The following is an 18,630-nucleotide window of genomic DNA, read 5'->3' on the forward strand; positions in this document are numbered from 1 at the left end:
GAAAAGATATATGTTTTGCATTTGGGAAGTTTATTTCACTCTTGAATTTACATTCTGGTAGATTGAATTCAAGACATAAGAAAAGTTTCTTTGATTAAATTACCAAAGACCCATAACAAACTCTGTCTTCCCACAGGGTTGGCAGAAAGCAACCATGGAATTACATTCTTAATTTATTCCTTATACCATCTTGAAGAAAGACTTCCATTTAAAAAAAAATATGGGTGCAGTGTTTCTTAATGGGTAGTCCTAGCTACTCAGGATGCTGAGGCAGGAAGATCACTTGAGCCCAGAGTTCAAGGCCAACCTAGGCAACATTAGCCAGCCCCTGTCTTAAAATCAAAAATATCTAGTACATGCATAAGACTCTGTTCCCAAGATGATAAAGTGAACCTGCCTCTTTATTAAATAAGAACTTTATTTAATAAGTAAAAATCTTATAGCAGTAAAATATATTTGTGCTCTCCTGATAGAATTTATGTGAGTCATATTAATGTGTACACTTATTTAATAGAGTGAAGACATTGTTAATATATGGCATTTTTGTTCCTTTCAACTGGAACAAAATTATTTCTAATAGTCTGTCACCGAAAACTCAGGGATTTTTTTTTTCATCTTATCAGAGTTCAGGCTTAGTTCTATTCTAAAATAAGCAACTGAAAGCAAAATAGTCAGCATGTTTGAAAGGTCACCAGCACTGACCTACTGTAAGTGACTTCTTTTCAGAAAACAGCCCTCTGGAAGTTATTCTGCTAGGTGTATTAGAAGTTCAGCTTCATATATTATCTGGACTGTCTTAAGTATTTAATGAGCAAACAAGAAATATTTTACTACAGATTATCACACCTTTAAAAATGTCATACTTTCTGATGTTATTTGTAACCATTATGGCTTCTCTGGCTCCTACTTTTTCTCCCACCTATATCTTGTTCTTTCTGTCCCATGTATACTTCATTTATGCCACTCTCATTTTCCCTCTGGTTGGTTTCTTTCTCTATAACTATTTGAAAGTTTGCACAGCATTAGAGGAAACTACTAGCAACACAATCCATGAACAGTTTTGGAGGTCCACTAAAATCAGACATGGATTTTTAAAGTATCTAAAATGGTTGAAAACATGATTTTTAAGATTCTGCTTTTAATTCAAAAGTTAGATTTTAAGTCAGAATGTTTATGATATTGAGATTCATGGTCTATATGGTGTGAAAAATAGCATCAGGGTTTAAGAATTCATTTCTAGTATTTTTAAATTTCTGTCTCAAAGAAAAATCTTCATGGAAAAAGGTTAACATTTCTTTCTCTCATTCAATATTTTGAAAAATTTGGCATCATAACAATCGCATTATGTGCAAAGTCACCAAAATTGTGTTCCGTAAGCTTCTAAAAGAATTATATATTCCTATACTTAAAAAAAAAAAACTCCTCTTAATTGAAATTTGAAAACTAACTGGGCATTTGCCAATATTAAGGAATTATTGTTAATTTTTAAAGTATATTATAGTTTTGTGGTTATATTTAAGTCATTATTGTTAAGAGACAGATAAAATTATACAGTGCTTGTTAAGTTTGCTTCAGAATATGAAATGCAGGTAGCTAAAGATATACATGAAATAAGCTTTATTGCATGTTTAAAGTTTTGAAGATTGATGGATTCTTCAGAAGTTATTGTGCTCTTCTGTTTACTTTTGTATATGGTTAATTTTTCTAAAATGTCTCCTAATAGATACTCAGGTCCCATCAGAAAGAAAATTTTTCATCTACTAATAAAGTTTTTATTTCTTGATTACAAGAATTTTTTTCTCCTTTCTATTAATAGACTAAAGACATTAAAGAAATAGCCAGAAAGACACAAGCTCTGCCAAAAGTGAACTCGAAGAGGCAGCGAATCGTGGTCTTCACTCAAGGGAAAGATGACACTATAATGGCTACAGGTACATATTGAAACTGTGTGACAAATCAGTATTAAAGTAAAATTATTTATTCTTTTTATAATAATGTATTCACAACAATATATCTTTTAGAATTTTTCATTTTAATAATAATTTACTAAAATTCAGTTCGATAAAACCACATTGACCTGAGTGTGGTTGCACATGCCTATAATCCCAGCAACTCAAGCTGAAGCAGGAGGATTGAAATTTCCAGCCTCAGCAATTTAGCGAGGCCCTAAGCAACTTAGCAAGACTCTGTCTCAAAATAAAAATTAAGAAAAATTGGGCTCTGTGGTTGTTAAGCACCTCTGGGTTCAATCCCTTGTACCAAAAAAATAAAATAAACCATATTAATATACTGTATTAACTTTGATATGTTAGAGGTTTCATTAGTCTAGAATTGTCTTTCCTTAAAAATGAATACATTTTACTTAAAAAAATTTACACTAAAATAAATAAAATTCAAAAATGTTTCTCATATTTTCCTTCTAGAAGAAAATCTCATATTTGTTTTTATTTAGCCACATATTTCATAGCATTCATAGAAATAAACTAGGAATTTCATCTAGTGTACAAACATTTTATTGGGTAACATGATTAATAGTGTCAATATGATGCTACCTACTGTTAATGCCAAAATTAAAACCTTTTAATTCTGTCTGAACCATTCAGATTAAAACCAGTTAATTAATGATTATTATAAACAGTAATAATTATTACCTTTGTGTTTGTGTAGTACACAGCTGAACATTGAAATATATGATTCTTTTTTTTTTTAAAATTAAAGAGAGAGTGAGAGAGGAGAGAGAGAAAGAGAGAGAGAGAATTTTTAATATTTATTTATTTATTTATTTTAGTTCTTGTTTTAGTTTTAAAGAGAGAGAGAGAGAGAGAGAAGAGAATTTTCAATATTTATTTTTTTTTAGTTCTTGGAGGACACAACCTCTTTGTTGGTATGTGGTGCTGAGGATCGAACCCAGGCCGCACGCATGCCAGGCGAGCGCGCTACCGCTTGAGCCACATCCCCAGCCAGAAATATATGATTCTTAAAGATCTAACTCGGGGCTGGAGTTGTGGCTCAAGTGGTAGAGCGCTTGCCTAGCACACATAAGGCACTAGGTTCAATCCTCAGCACCACATAAAAATAAATAAATAAATAAATAAAAGTATTGTGTCCATCTAATTTTTATTTATATATATATATATATATATATATATATATATATGATCTAACTGGGAAATGAAGTTAATACACATAAAACATGAGTAAAAAGTATAATTATACTTTTTATTTATGGGGACAAACTATATGAATTGTATTGACTCAGAAAGGAAGGTCAGTAAAACTTGAAGAAAGATATTATAGCACAAAGGAAGTGTATTTTTGATGAATCAAATTACAGAGCCTGAAGAGTCAAAGATGAATTTACTGTTCAATCTTAAAGCAAAGATACCCTGGAAATAATTAATTCTTTCTTATTATAGAATTGTGAAAAGTAACATTCAGAGATTTGCTTCAAAAGAATTCAGTGAGCAGTAGATGGTGAAGTAGAGATACTGATGAAAAGAGGTCATGCGTTCATTGTTGAAGCTGGACAGTGGACATAAAATCAGTCATTATGCTCTTATCTCTGTATATATGTTTGAAATTTTTCATTATTAAAATGTTTTTTTAAAAAGTAAAAAATAGAATTCAAGCAAGATTGAACGATGTTAAATGGTTTTCCCAAGATAAATTGATATCTTTACTAAACCTTTAATTGCAAGAGGGATTTAAAGAAAGGTGGGCAATAGCAAGACATGATGGTGGCATGCCTATAATCCCAGCTGCTCTGGAGGCTAAGGCAGGAGGAATACAAATTTGAGGATAGCCTGGGCAATTTAGCAAGATCCTATCTCAAAATAAAATAGAAAGGATTGAGAATGTGACTCCTAGTAGAGTACTTGCTTAGCATTCATGAGGTCCTGGGTTTAATCCCCAGTACTGCAAAAAGAAAAAAAACAAAAGGCACATTCCAAAGAGGCTTATGTAAGCAAAGGCACCAGGTACTATGCAAACTTTTATTGTTTTGGCAGGAAAAGCCACAGTTGTTAATTTGTGTGAGAGAGAAGACATAAACCTTGATAGGATATCCCTGCCTTGATACAAACTATCTGATTTGCCATTTTCCTATATATATGGCCATTTCATGTCTTAGCAATGAACGGTTTAGAAAAGTGAAAAACATGCAGTCTACTCATAGGAAATATAGTTCCACCTTCAGCTTCATAAAATGCCATTAGGTTGCTCTTTATGGAGACATTCATTTGAAAGCTTTCTGCATTCCAGATATACATATCATACAAGTTTTTTTCTTCATTATGAATTTGCACCATTTTACCAGAATGGAAAATTATCCTTCCTATCTAGCTACTGAATTTCCTTCAGAACTTATTTTATTCTTTATTAAATCTATTAAACCATTCTTAAGAATGCTTACAATCAGAAATTTATTTGAGGCAAGACACTGGCTAATCTTTGCCCTTCCTACCATATGAAAATGAACTGAAATTAGAGGATGCACTATATCTGCAATGCATGATAAATACAAGATGGATAGAGAATCTGTTCAGTGGTGTCAGCTACAAAAGCAAACATGATAAATGTTAATGCAGTTTTGAGCCTTGGGATAAGCTATTCAGTGCACAAGCAGAGCTGAATCTCTTTGCTATGTTGTTATTCATGGCAGCCAAATAAATGTCAATAATAAAAGAGAATTAAAGATTTTCATTTCCCAGAGGCAGTCCTCTAATACGGCTTGATCTTTCATTTCATTTGTAATTCGTTCTCATGTCAGGATGCAATCATTCGCCAGGCTCTGGGTGTCATGTTAAGTCATTTAATAATGATTAAGAACATAAAAATGCTTGGCCTGTAGGGCAATTCACAGAAGAGATGCCAATTTGTTATTGTTTTCCCTCCTTTCCTCTTGAATATGGATCAGCTTTTTCCCACCTCCTAGCATTAAAATACTAATGGAAGATAGGGAGGGAAAGTGTCCCTTAATTTTCCATAAGTGACATTCCAGAATGGCACAAGGCAGTGCTAAGACACTTATTAAAACACTAATTAGGAGTATTGTGCCTTGCCTCACACTAGAGTATTTTTAAACGATCACACTGTTAAGTTTGTGGCATTTAGCAATAATGTTAATGTTAACAAAATCAGTTTCCTTAGTGTTTTATTCTAAAGACCTATCTCATATTGAGATATGATTTTCTGTAAACCACTTTCTTTTATAAATTTAATTATTTAAATTCTTATTTAAATAGTCGGCAAATTTAGAAAGTTTTCCACTCACCCTGTTTTACTGCTCATCTCTCTTTCAGATTGGGTTTCCATCCAGCTCAAAGGTTCTGTTGTATATCAATCTTTGTTTCAGTACTTACAGGCTAATTGAGTTCCCAAACAAATTTATTTGAGGGAAGGCTAGGCACTGGAGACTAGACTAGAGAGAGTAAAAAGGTAGGCAACTGCACTTTGGGAAGAAATTGAAAGCAGGAACTTAAATAGGTATATATGCACCCATGTTTGTAGTGGTATTATTCACAGTAGCCAAAAAGTAGAAACAAACCCAAGTATCAATCTACAAATTAACGAATAAACCAAACATGATATGCATGTATACACTCATTGGCATGTGGACACACACATACACATTTATATTTACAATGAAATATATTTAATCTTAAAAAGGAAATTCTGATACATGCCATAATGTTGATGAACCTTGAAGACACTATAGTAAGTAAAATAAGCCAGCTTCAAAGGAAAGTATTGTTTGATCCTACTTACATGAGATATTTAGAGTAGTCAAATTTTTAGGGACAGTGGAACAGTGTTAGCCAAAGGTTGGGGTAGGGAAGAATGGAGATTTATCATTTAATGGATATAGTGTTTCAGTTTCTCAAGATGAAAAAAGTTGTAGAGATTAATGGTGATGATCTTTATATAGCAATATGAATATACTCAGTTGCTGTACACTCATGAATGATTAAAATGATAAATTTTATTAGGTATATTACCACAGTTCAAAAGGCATTTAACATTTCAAACAGAGTAAGAGGTTGGGAATGAAGGCAGAAAATAAAAGATGACTATTCATTTTGATCCTTTTAATAAATGTTAAATAAGCCTGTTTATTAACATGGGAGCCAAGTGAAACAAATAATTTCTGTGTCTATAAACTTTAGAAAAACTAAGACTAAGCTAATGGGCAGAAACCTAATAAAGTCTTCATACTTTAATGCCTTATTATATTGCAGCCTGTTGTAAAAAAAAACATAATTTTACGCACACAAACATATGTACATGTGGATATATGTATATATATGTGTGTGTGTGTATATATATAGTACTTTATAGAAAGTTTAAATTTCTCCAAGTTTTTGTAATAAATATATCACTAATAATTAGAAAAAGCAATAGGATTTTTGTTCTAAATAGAAAATAATGCATTTCACACCATGGCAGTTATGAAACAGTAATAGGTCCTCTGAAGAATAAATTATAGTCTCTTCTCTTTTGAGTACTTTCATAATTCTTTCTGGGCAATCTGAATTGTAATTTTGCACAAAGGAAGAAAATATGTTAGGTCAGAGTTTTTAAGTGGAAGTAAGTCTATTGCTATCTTATCAAAATTACCTGTGAGTTTTTCATAAATACAGTCCTGTCTTGTTAAATCACTTCTCCTCAATCTGCACAGCATTAAAATAGGCATTCTCAAGGAGATGTATGGAAATGTTGATGGGGGAAGAGAAGTATAGTGCTGTGTATTTGTTGAAAAGTTCCCTTATGTGATATAGCAATGTTGTCTATTTGCACCTCTCACTTTGAGAATCATTCAGTTAGGTGATTTGATAATGTTGCCAGTCTTTATCGTACTATGGATGATGAAAACTAAATAACTAAATATCTAGTTCTTCAGTAAGTGAGGCCTTGGTACATGTTTCTCTTTCTTATCCTGTCAAAAAGTATCAAGGGCTCATTGACTCTTACAGGTGATCTACAGATTAAATAGCCCCCAACTTCAAGATAGTTCTAATTTAACATAGTCTTATCACAGTGTACTGTGTCATTATAAGTAAATGATGGTATCAAAGTTACTTGTGTTCATGTTCCTGGTACTTTAAAAACTTGTTATCTCCTCTGCTAGTTAAGTTTTCATGTTCTACAAAAACATTCAATGTTCTCCATTATTCTATAAGAAAAGATCAGTATGATTTGCAATTCTAGTAAGCAGAGAGTATGCAATAGAAAATGCAAACTTTAAAGGAAAACAATCTCAGCAATTGGAAGAATAATGTCAACACACCATCCCTCCCTACTCCTACAAATATTAATGTAAATCATTTTGAAAAATGCTATCTCTACTGCAGCCAAACCAATTTTAAATGATGATCTTATTGATATAGGTTGGTGGTAGTAAGAACAGAACAAATTAAGTAGCATTCTTTTAGAATGTTTGTGTATGGCATTCACACACAAAAAAATATTCTTACTAGGTAAGATTTTAAAGAAAAATGTGTTTGTTACCTATGAATATAAACAACCAAGTTGTTCCATTTTTGTATTATTATAGCTATAAAAGATAAGAGATCAAAATAATTTAGAACCAAGAGATCAAATGATTTAGAATAACTTGTAGAACTATCATCAGTCCTCACAAAATAATACCTTTGATGCATCATTTGTACAATTAGTGATCTCAGGCCTGAAGAAATAAGACTTCTTTTAACTGCCAGCTTTCTATCACATAGGATCCTACTGCAAGGCAGAATGGGAGATAGCCTACCCTAGGCAGATAGCATTGATTTCTGGAAAGACTGCTAAGTCTGATTTATTGGGATATAGATTACATATATTAAAATTCACATGTTTTCCTAAATAACATGTAACAAACTACCACACTCAAAATGCAAAATACCACATATAGTTTGTATTGAAGTATAACATGCATACAAAATTGATACAACTTTTCATTAAATGGGCACACCTGTTTAACTACAACCAGATCAATAAATAGTACATGTACAGCACTGTAGAAGCCCCCTCCTAATCTTTAACCCCATCAAAGGCAACCATTATCTTAGTGTCTACTCTTACCACTACTGCCTATTTTTAAAATGGAATCCCAGTATGTAGAATTTTTGTCTGGCTCTGTTCCCATCCTTTTTTGTGAATTTTTTTACTGTTTTTGGTCCAGGGGTTGAACCCAGGGGCATTCAACCCCTGAGCCATATCCCCAGGCCTATTTAAGAGACAGGGTCTCACTGAGTTGTTTAGTGGCTCACTTTTGCTGAGGCTGGCTTTGAATTCACAATCCTGCCTCAGCCTCCCAAACCACTGGGATTAGAGGTGTGTACCACTGCACCCAGGTATACTTTTTTACTTTTTGACAAGAATGTGCCAGACTCATGTTGAATTTTCCCTGCCTCAGTTCTTGAATCAACACTTCTCCAAGGAACCTTGATTCCTTTTATTGAAGAATGGTATTTAGAATTGGTACATGTTTCTCTGGGGTTGTGGCTCAGCGGTAGAGTGCTCGCCTAGAACGTGCAAAGCCCTGGGTTCAATCCTCAGCACCACATAAAAATGAATAAAATAAAGGTATTGTATTCAACTACAACTAAAAAATAAATATTAAAAAAAAAGAATCCCAAATCTGAATAGTATATATGCTTTTTACTCCTTGAATGTCATCCTTCCTAGGCCCTCTTGGTAAACAGAGCTCAGCAATATATGTATTATACTAAGCTATATTTATTTCTGTATCTGTTTATATGCTTTTTTTAAGCCATTGTACATCTTATTCCAGTCATACAATACAAGATTCATTCTAGACTTTGCCCTTTCTTATTTACAACTTTCTGACATAGGAAATTCTGACTCTATTCTCTAAAATGTATTTACTTATTTGTTGTATTCTAAGGTAGTTTTGAAATGCCTATCTATATCCTTGTGAGAAACAGATGTACTTACTGTAGTATTCATTTACAATTCTTTTTGTCTTTTTTTTCCATTGTCCAGTCAGAATACTGTCATCTAAAGTAACTTTTCGTTCTTTTATTCCATCCACTTTAGTGTGATTACATTATTCATTTGTAATACCTATAGTATTCCATCTTGGTTTCCTTTCATGTCTTTATCAGATTTCAATAAATAAAAATTTCCTCTGTGAAGTATCAGATTCTGTAGATTTTGGTAATTATATAGATCTTGTAACCATGACCATAGTTAGGATACAGAAGAGTTTTGTTCTTCGGTCCATGATTTCCTAACAGCCATAGCAGTGTGAACTCCCATCAGCAAGGTGCTCTGATTGTTCCACGTCTTTACCAGAATTTGTAACTACCCATCTTTTTAAAATTTTAGCCATTCTCATGAATGTGTAATAGTATAGTATCCTGTTATGATTTTTAATTGGAATTTTCCTGGTGTGTAATGCAATAAGGCATATTTTCATCCACCTATTTTTTGGATATCTTCTGTTGTGACATTCCTGTTGAAATCCTATTCCCTTGTTAGGTTGTCCTACTGACTTGTAATTCTTTTATAATCTGCATGTAAATCTTTTTGTTTTATTGCACATGTCTTATCCCATTCTTTGGCTTGCGTCTTCATTCTCTTTATGGTGTCTTTTGCTCTTAATTTTAGTACAGTTCAATTCATATTTTCCCCTTACGATTAGTGCTTCTCATATTCCTTTAAAGAAAGTCTTAGCATATCCCCAACCCATGAAGATTTCCTTTTATTGTTCACACTTTAGTCCATCTAGAATTAATTTTTACATATAATGTAGAGTAGGGGTATGGTTCATTTCTTATGTCCATATCACTAGCCAGTGGACCCAACATCATTCATTGAGAGGAAAACCCTTTACCTGACTGTACTATATTGACATCTTTCACATTTCAGAGAACCTTGCATATATTAATCTTTTTCTAGATTCTCTGTTATATTCTATTATTCTCATTTTCTGTTCTTTACCAGTTGCATACTCTCCTAATTAATTAGTTTATAATCAGTCCTTTTATCTGGTAGTATCAGTCTTCCAACGTTATTCTTCTAGATTGTCCTAGCTTTTCTTTCCTTTTGCATTTTTACATAAATTCTAGAATGAGTTTGTTAATTTCTACCACCCCCAAAATTCTTAATTCCTTACTAGAATGTTTTTCAGATTGTATTGACTCAGCAATTCAACTTAGTGATAATTGACATCCTTACATTATTTTGTCTCCCAATCTATAGAGTAATTCCCTCTATTAATTTAGGTGGTCTGTGCTGGTACAGTGGCACACGCCTGTATCAGTTCACAAGTTTGAGGCCATCCTAGGCAATTTAGTGAGACCTTGTCTCAAAATAAAAAAGGCTGAGCATTTAGCTTAGTGGTAGGGAGCTTGCCTAGCATGAATTTAATGGGTTTAATCCCCAATAACACATTAAAAAAATTTAGATGATGTATAATATTTATTAAAATGTTTTGTTATTTTCAGTATAGAGATATTGTGTATGTGTTTTTGAATGTGTGTGTCTTTTGTAAGATTTTCAGTTACTTTATGCATTCTTTTTCAGCAGGAGGGGGGCATTGTACTGGGGGTTGAACCACCCATGCGTGCTCTACCACTGAGCTACATCATCCCAAAGGTCATCCTTTTAGATTTTTGTTTCTTTTTGTTTTAATTTTAAATGTATTTTAAAACCTCGAGGAGAAAAGATACTATTTTTTGTGCAAATTCACTCCTTCCATTGCTTTTCTTCCTGCATTTCTGTGTCTTAATCTGCCTAAACAGCTTCATTTAGTATTTCACTTGGTGCATAAATTATCTCAGTTTTTCAGTTTGTTTGGTCTTTCCCCCTTTCAATGAGTACCATTCTCTAGGTTGGGAGTTATGTTTTTTTGAGCTCTTTATAAATGGTCTTCCATTATTTTTCAGAGCCTCTTGTTTTTGTTGAGAAGTCAGCTGTTAGTCTTACTCTAGATCCTTTGATTGTAATATTTCTATTTTCTCTGGCTGTGTTTAAGAATTTTTCTTCAAATTTAACTTTTGTGCTTGGTTCCTTATATTTATCCTGCTGGAGTTTTGGTGCTTCTTAAATCTGTGATAAGTAACTCATCAGTTTGGGGAAAATGTTAGCCATTATCTCTTTAAAAACAGGATCCATCTCTTCCTATCAGGATTCCATTTATTCATATATTCGAAGTTTTTCATTGTACCCCATATGTCTTTTTTACTCTTTTCTAAATTTTCTTTCTTTTCAATCTCAAGCTTTAGCCTATATATTTTGCACTGACCTATATACTTATAATTTTCTGCTTTGTCCATTCTACATTTCACGGCATCTATTTAGTTCTTTATTTCACTAGTCATATTTTTCATTTTCTAAATTATTTCATTGTTTTTATTGATCCCAGTTCTATACTGTAATCCTTTCCCTTTTTGTCTTTTTTTAACATATTAATCACAACAATAGTAATTCCTTATCTAAAACTGCAGTATTTTAGTTATCTGAACATCTGTTTCTTTTGACTTCTTTTCCTTGAGATAATATTTTTTTAATTGCCCAATAATTTTTTGTCAAATGTTAAACATTTTTCATAATAAATTATAGGGTTTTCTGGGACTGGGGTTGTGGCTCAATAGTAGAGTGCTGGCCTAGCACCTGTGAGGCACTGGGTTCAATCCTCAGCACCACATAAAAATAAAATAAACGTATTGTTCATCTACAACTTAAAATAAATTTTTTTTAATTTCTAAAAATTATAGGATTTTCTGTTATTGATATCATCTTCCTGTAGAAGGCACATAGAGTAAAGATAGATTTGGGACTAAACAATCTCAAAGGTTGTGTAAGGTTGAGTCTACCTCTGATTTGTTCCCTACTTCTATGCCATAGGCTTTTTTTTTTTCCCCTCCTTCTTCTTACAACTATCAGAAACATCACTCTTTCTTCTAGAAATCTTCTGCTTGATGTCTGGACCTCCTGTTCTGCTCCCTGATAGATTTGGCAAATACCTGAGGAAGAAAACCCCAGATTTTCAGACGTGCTTTATTGTTTTTCAGTGCTTCTCAGGATCAGAACCCCTCAATTCTGACTGCCTTGGCACTTGAATGCTCCAATTTTTGTCTCACTACTCCCATGAGATTGCCAAAAGCTCTGTTGGCTTCTCTGCCTCCTAGTAATAACATGGTGCCCAGATTCTCAGCCTCTCACCCAACATGAGAATTTGAAAATGCCCTGAAGGGGAAAACAACTTTTAAAATGCTAGCTTAGTTTTTGAAGATTTTCTTTTCTCTGGGATCTTATACTGTTAAGTTTGGAAACTTTGGTGGCTTTCTTATACTTTCATTTATTTATTTAAATTTATTAAATTTATTTATTAAATTTACTAAATTTATTTAAATTTCTGAAGTTTTTCTGCTTGTTTATGGTGTGAGAGTTGATTTACTACAAGATATATTTTTACATACTAAACTCAAAGTCGCTGTTCAGTATAAAATTTAAAAATATGGGCTGGGGTTATAGCTCTGTGGCAGAGTGCTTGCCTAGCATGTGTTGAAGCACCAGGTTCATCCTTAGCACCACATTTAAAAATAAATAAATAAAGGCATGTTGTTCATCTACAACTACAAAAAAAAATAACAAAATCATAGGCCAAGAAAATTAAGTATTAATTTGTTAATTTGTTATATAAGGTCCTTAGGTGGATTAGGTCATTTCCTCAAGATCTCAAATTAGGACAATAGCATCTAGATGAGAACTCACCTATTGAATCCCATTCTAATCTAACATGTTCTACACCATGTTGCCTCATTTGCTTGCAGCCATGTTTTTCAACCAGGAACAATTTTTTCTCTCACTTTTGTTTGTGACAACTGACTAGGGCACAGGAGTCAGGGCTCCGCTGGCATCTAGTGTATAGAGGGCAGGATGTCATTGTACATCCTTAATGCACAGGATAGCCACCCACAACAAGAATCATCTGGCCCCAAGTATTAATAACATCAAGGTTAGAAAAGCCCTAGTTCATCTTATGTCTCAGAATGCATACTGTATTTAAAGGATGACTATCCGCTTCTACTTTATAGTTAATCATAAGATCAGTGCCAGGAGACTTTAGAATGACAAAGCTTCTTGTAGAAACATGCCCACATACTCCTTGACCCAAGAAAATGTCCATATATGATCCAGTTCATAATTGATCAATGATGGTTCTCAGAGCTTATGCCAAATAAGCTCTAAGATGTCTCTTTAGATAGAAATTGTTAGAGCTGGAAAACTTTGTGATATGGAGTTGTTGTACATATCTTATATGCATTTTGTATGTGTGAGTAGACATCTGATGATAACAACATTTAGCTGAATGTTCATAGATATATATGTACATACGCATTAACTTGAGTAATTTTTAGGAAATATGTACATTTTCTTTTAAACTCCGCATATCAATTTCTGTAATTGAAAGCTCAAAAAAATATATACAAATGAATATTTAAGAGCCATATTACCAAATGTTTTTCAGAATAATCATTGTCCTCAATAAAGCACAATTTCAATTAGACTCTGAAATTCATTTTTCAGAGCATTACAACTTGGCAAAATTTTCTTTTGGCGGAAACACTGCATGCAAGTTTCTGGCCCAGATAGAAATCTTTGGAGGTGTAGCAGAAAAATCTTCAGATAATTGAACAGCTAAAAATTTTCCTCAGTTGAAAAGAATAAATTGTTTGCACATGGAATGATAAAAACTGTACTTAAAGGAAGTTTTAGGAGCTGAGGTTGTGGCTCAGCGGTAGAGCACTCGCCTAGCACATGCAAGGCACTGGGTTCAATCCTCAGCACCACATAAAAATAAATAAATAAAATAAAGGTATTGTCCAACTACAACTAATGTGTGTGTGTGTGTGTCTGTCTGTATGTATGTATATATATATGTATGTGTGTGTATAAATATATATTTTTTTAAGGAAGTTTTTAAACTCTTGCCTCATTTCTTATAAACCTTAGACAGTCTTGAGCAAACCAGTCCATAATGTCACACTAATCATTACAAATATTTCTTTTTTTTTTTTAGTTGTAGTTGGACACAATACGTTTATTTTATTTATTTATATGTGGTGATGAGGATCAAACCCAGGGCCTCACATGTGCTAGGCGACTGCTCTAGCACTGAACCACAACCCCAGCCCGATTACAAATATTTCAACAAAGGTATTTGTTAAAATGAATGCTTCCACTGGTCAAGGTTTTCCAGTGTGTGATTTCTAACATTTTTTTACTGATTCAAAGATTTTTGATAAAGTGCTAAGAATATGACAGTTAATATAGAACTTAAAGAGGTCTGAGAACCAGGCATGGTCACCTATAATTCCAGCAACTCAGGAGGCTGCAGAAGGATTGCAAGTTCAAGGCCAGACTTGGCAATTTAGTAAAATTTTGTCTCAAAATAAAAAAATAAATAGGGCTGGGGATATACCTCTGTGGTAGAGTGCCCCCAGTTCAATCCCCAGTACTGCCCCCCAGAAAAGTCTTGAGGCTCTTTAATCTCAAGCAGGACAAGTTGGAGAGGCAAGGTATAAAGAAACAATACAAATTATTTAATTCAGTATGGTTTTGAGTATCTACTCTGTCAAGAATTGTGATTATAAAGGTAATTGGCAAAAATCCCTGTTCTTAAAATGTATAAGAGACATATTCCACTCATACAATATGAGGATTAGTATACTCTTTTTTTGAGAATTAATATATTCTTATGAGCTAATTTTTATAGAACAAATGGGACAGAAATTTGGGGAAAGCTTCACAAAGAAAGTCAGGTTTGAACCAGACTATGAAAATTTCTTAAAATTTTGTTGAGATTACAAAGGTATTCCAAATTAATGAAATAATAAGAGCAAAAGGCAAAGACTCCTTAACGTGTATAATGTGTTACAAAAAATGACAAATATTAGGGAAGGAGTTGTGAGTTGGATAAACATGAAATGGTAAAATGTGATGGAACTTGAATGCTGTGCTGCACAATACATGATTAAGTTCTTAAAGAATATACAGAGAAGGAAGAGATCTTTTGGACTCGAAAGCATTTTGTAATCAGTTTACCATAATTCCATAAAGAAAGAAACCATACTCCATACTTATATTTGCTTTACAAAGCCCTATTTCAGAAGGTTGAACAAATACTAAAGATGAATTTTTTATAATTAAATGCTAAAGAATAAAAGATGCAATAATCCCTTTAAAAAGTATTAGTGATGAACAATTCTGTGAAGCTACAGTGAAGCAAATGTAATAGGAATAGAAAAACTGTAGAGAAAAATTGTGGTAAAAGCACTTGGGAAAATGCCCTAGAAAATTAATAAAGATTGGCTTGGTTTAAAGATGATAAACAAAGACTAATGCAAAAGGCTAATGAATTCAGTCATGCAGAAAGTTTATACCAAAGTGCTTGCTAAAGGAAATGCTACAAGATGAGAGTTTATTAAACATTTTTTCCTTTAAGGAAAAATGTTAAATAACCCATCCATAAAATTTGCATTTAATACTAAATTAGGAGATACAGTAGCTGATAATAAAATTATAAAAATTCTTATAATTCATTCTGGAAGCCAGAAATATAAGGGTTTTTTGTTTTGTTTTTTGTAGTAATGAGGATTGAACCCAGGGCCTTGAGCATGCAAGGCAAGCACTCTACCAACTGAGCTATATCCCCAGCCTCAGAAATAAAAAGTTTAAGGTAGTATTTAAAAGGAAAAAAAAATAGCCAGGGATGATGCATACCTGTAATCCTGTTATTTGAGAGACTGAACCAGGAAGATCACAAGTTTAAGGCTAGCCTAGATGGTTTAGCAAGACCCTATCTCAAAATAAAAATAAAGGGGGCTAGGGATGTAGCTCTCAGCAGTAGAGTGCCCCTGGTTTCAATCCTTAGTACCTAAAAGTAAATACATATATTTATAAACATATATTATATTAACATACAATATAAATGTGTATATATTATATATATATATATATATATAATATATATATCCCATTTTAAAATCCACCTACAGGGCTGGGGTTGTAGCCCAGTGGTAGAGTGCTCCTAGCGTAAGGCACTAGGTTTGATCCTCAGCACCACATAAAAATAAATAAGTAAAATAAAGGTATTGTATCCCTCTACAACTTAATTTTTTTTTCCATTACAAGCTGCACTTAACATTAGAAAAATTATTTTCACTTCAAGAAGATATTTCTGATTTAGGATCAGGAAAGGAAGGGAAGAATCACCTTTAATTTAGTGCAGTAGAAATATCTCCCCAAAGAGTCCACACCTGGGGCTGGGGTTGTGGCTCAGCGGCAGGGCGCTCACCTGGCACGCGCAAGGCACTGAGTTCAATCCTCAGCACCACATATAAATAAATAAATAAAATAAAGGAATTGTATCCAACTATAACTAATATATATATTTAAAAAATAATTTTTTTTAAAAAAAAGAGCCCTGCTGGGCATGGTGGTACATGCCTGTAATCCCCCTGGCTCAAGAGGCTGAGGCAGGATGATTGTAAATTCAAAGCCAGCCTCAGCAAAAGTGAGGCACTAAGCAACCCAATGAGACCCCTGTGTAAATAAAATATAAAATAGGGTTAGGGATATGGCTCAGTGGTCGAGTGCCCTTGAGTCCAATCCGTGGTACCCAAAAAAGAAAGAAAACAAAAAGAGTTCACACCTATAAGGTGCATAATGTAATTATATTCTAGGATTCAAAATTATTTTTGTGAAAACTTTTAGATAAATTTATGTGGCTGGTTGAATTTTCTGGGGAACAGTGTCCCTTCTTTTTAAGGGGCATTTTAATGAAGAATTATTTTTAAAACGTCTTATTCCCTGTCAGTGTTGTTTAAACTTTTAGAGGATATTTATCTAGGTCTTATGAAAGGTTAGGTGAGTAACAATGTGGGGAGGCCTAGAGAACAAGGACTACTTCCTTGGAAGTCATATGGATCCTTCACAAAATTTAGATTTCTGTCCATATAGTTGGTACATCTAAATATGCCCTTGAATTCCAAAACATAAACCATGGCCTTAACTTTTTGTGTCTTACAGTAGGAGTCAGCATTTTATTTCTCTCATAAATTAGAGATCATTACAAGATTATTGTAAAGGATCAACATTGTTTTGTTATGATCAAATAAATAGTATTTTGGCAGTCAGCTAGTCTGGGATCTTTTAAGTTTTCTTTTGAAATGGCTTCAGGTTTATCAGTTTCTGTCTTAACATTTTCTGTGTATTTAAATTTGTGTTTTTAAGTGGGTTTTTGTTTTTGTTTTGTTTTAAGTACAAAGAGCAGTTTGGGGGGAAGAAATTTTCAATTTCAAGCAATAAAATAAAGAACAAAAAGAAAGGTAGCAGAGTAAGGAAGGAGAATGGGAGAGGAAATGAATTTAAGAAGTGAAAAGGGGAGCATCAAAATAAAATCAAATTCCATGCATACATGATTATGTTGGGATGAGCCCAACTGCTATGTATTACTATAAAACTCTAATAAAAATATTTTTAAAGAAATATTTTTTTAAAATGAACAGTTGGCTACAGTAAACTTTTAGAAGTCTGCTTGTTGGTATTTGAGCAGATGAAGTAGATCATAATGGGGGTCATTAGATTTCTTTGACAGGTGATAGTAAGAACCCAACTGAGCTTGCCACTTGTAAGTTTATCTATAAATCATAGGAGCATTCAACATCATTAAAATTTAATGCGGGGTCTGTTTGCAAATCAGGTTTCCATGTGTTCCTGTATATTCGGTAGTCTTAATTCAACTTCAAAACATAGCCAGATTTTTCCTTCTAATTATTTTGTGTTTTATCTAACAGGAAAATAGAAATAACTATTTACTATTGGGGTGATAATTTTTCTTCAAATGAGTCATGCCAAACATGATTTTGGGTGTTGACCTGTTGTGCTATTTTTGTAGTTCACAATCCAAAGCTATAATAAATTAAATTATAAAAGATTAGTTGCCCAAGAAGGTGGCATTGTAGTTCAGTTAAATAGGAAAGCATAGCCAGCAGGACCTGGAAAAAAACTTAACCCAGGTGAGGCAAATGTTCAGATGACATATTCTGAATACAAGATATCTGCATGGTTGCTAACTGTACTTACACTGACTTAATGTCAGATTTGCTATCAACCCCTCTATCTACAACATCTTATCTCAAGATCTTCCTTTCCTAGGTAAAGTTTCTTACAGGCCCTCCTGGCTCCACTGTCCTGACTTTCCTATTTAACCCAACCACTATGCCTCCTTCCTGGACCACTTATCTAACTCCCAAGGGGTACAATAGCTTCATCAATTCTAGTGTGAACACCAGTAAGATATTATGTGACCTAGGAGTGGTGGAAGAAAACTGGAAGAAGCTCTTTTAGAGGAGGCAATCAGTGTCATTCAGAAAGGTCTATTCTTACATAAGAGGAGCTACATTGATCTTCTCAAAATAAAGGTTGTGAGGAGCTAACAGGCACTAAAATGCCTAACAAATACCATGGAATTAGAGCAGTCTAGTTTTAAAAGCAGGGATGAGAATGTAAAGAAGAATAATGAATTAGAGGTAAGTATTGGAAATCTAGACAGAAGCTCATCTCAGTTCCTGAGATTCATTAGTCAGAAGACTTGCAGTT

General features: G+C 33.3%; 1 protein-coding gene across 2 annotated transcripts in view; it reads left to right on the plus strand.

The window, feature by feature from the left end:
- The window catches only part of Adk (adenosine kinase), a 468,242-nt gene that overhangs the window by 376,659 nt on the left and 72,953 nt on the right, over positions 1-18,630 (plus strand). For both annotated transcript variants that reach the window (XM_026390231.2, XM_026390232.2), the window contains exon 9: positions 1,817-1,931. In XM_026390231.2, the coding sequence (XP_026246016.1) occupies positions 1,817-1,931 (115 nt within the window). The remainder of the gene's footprint in view (positions 1-1,816; positions 1,932-18,630) is intronic.

The sequence above is a fragment of the Urocitellus parryii genome, chromosome 5 (assembly GCF_045843805.1).
Source record: "Urocitellus parryii isolate mUroPar1 chromosome 5, mUroPar1.hap1, whole genome shotgun sequence".
In the NCBI taxonomy this organism is placed as follows: domain Eukaryota; kingdom Metazoa; phylum Chordata; class Mammalia; order Rodentia; family Sciuridae; genus Urocitellus; species Urocitellus parryii.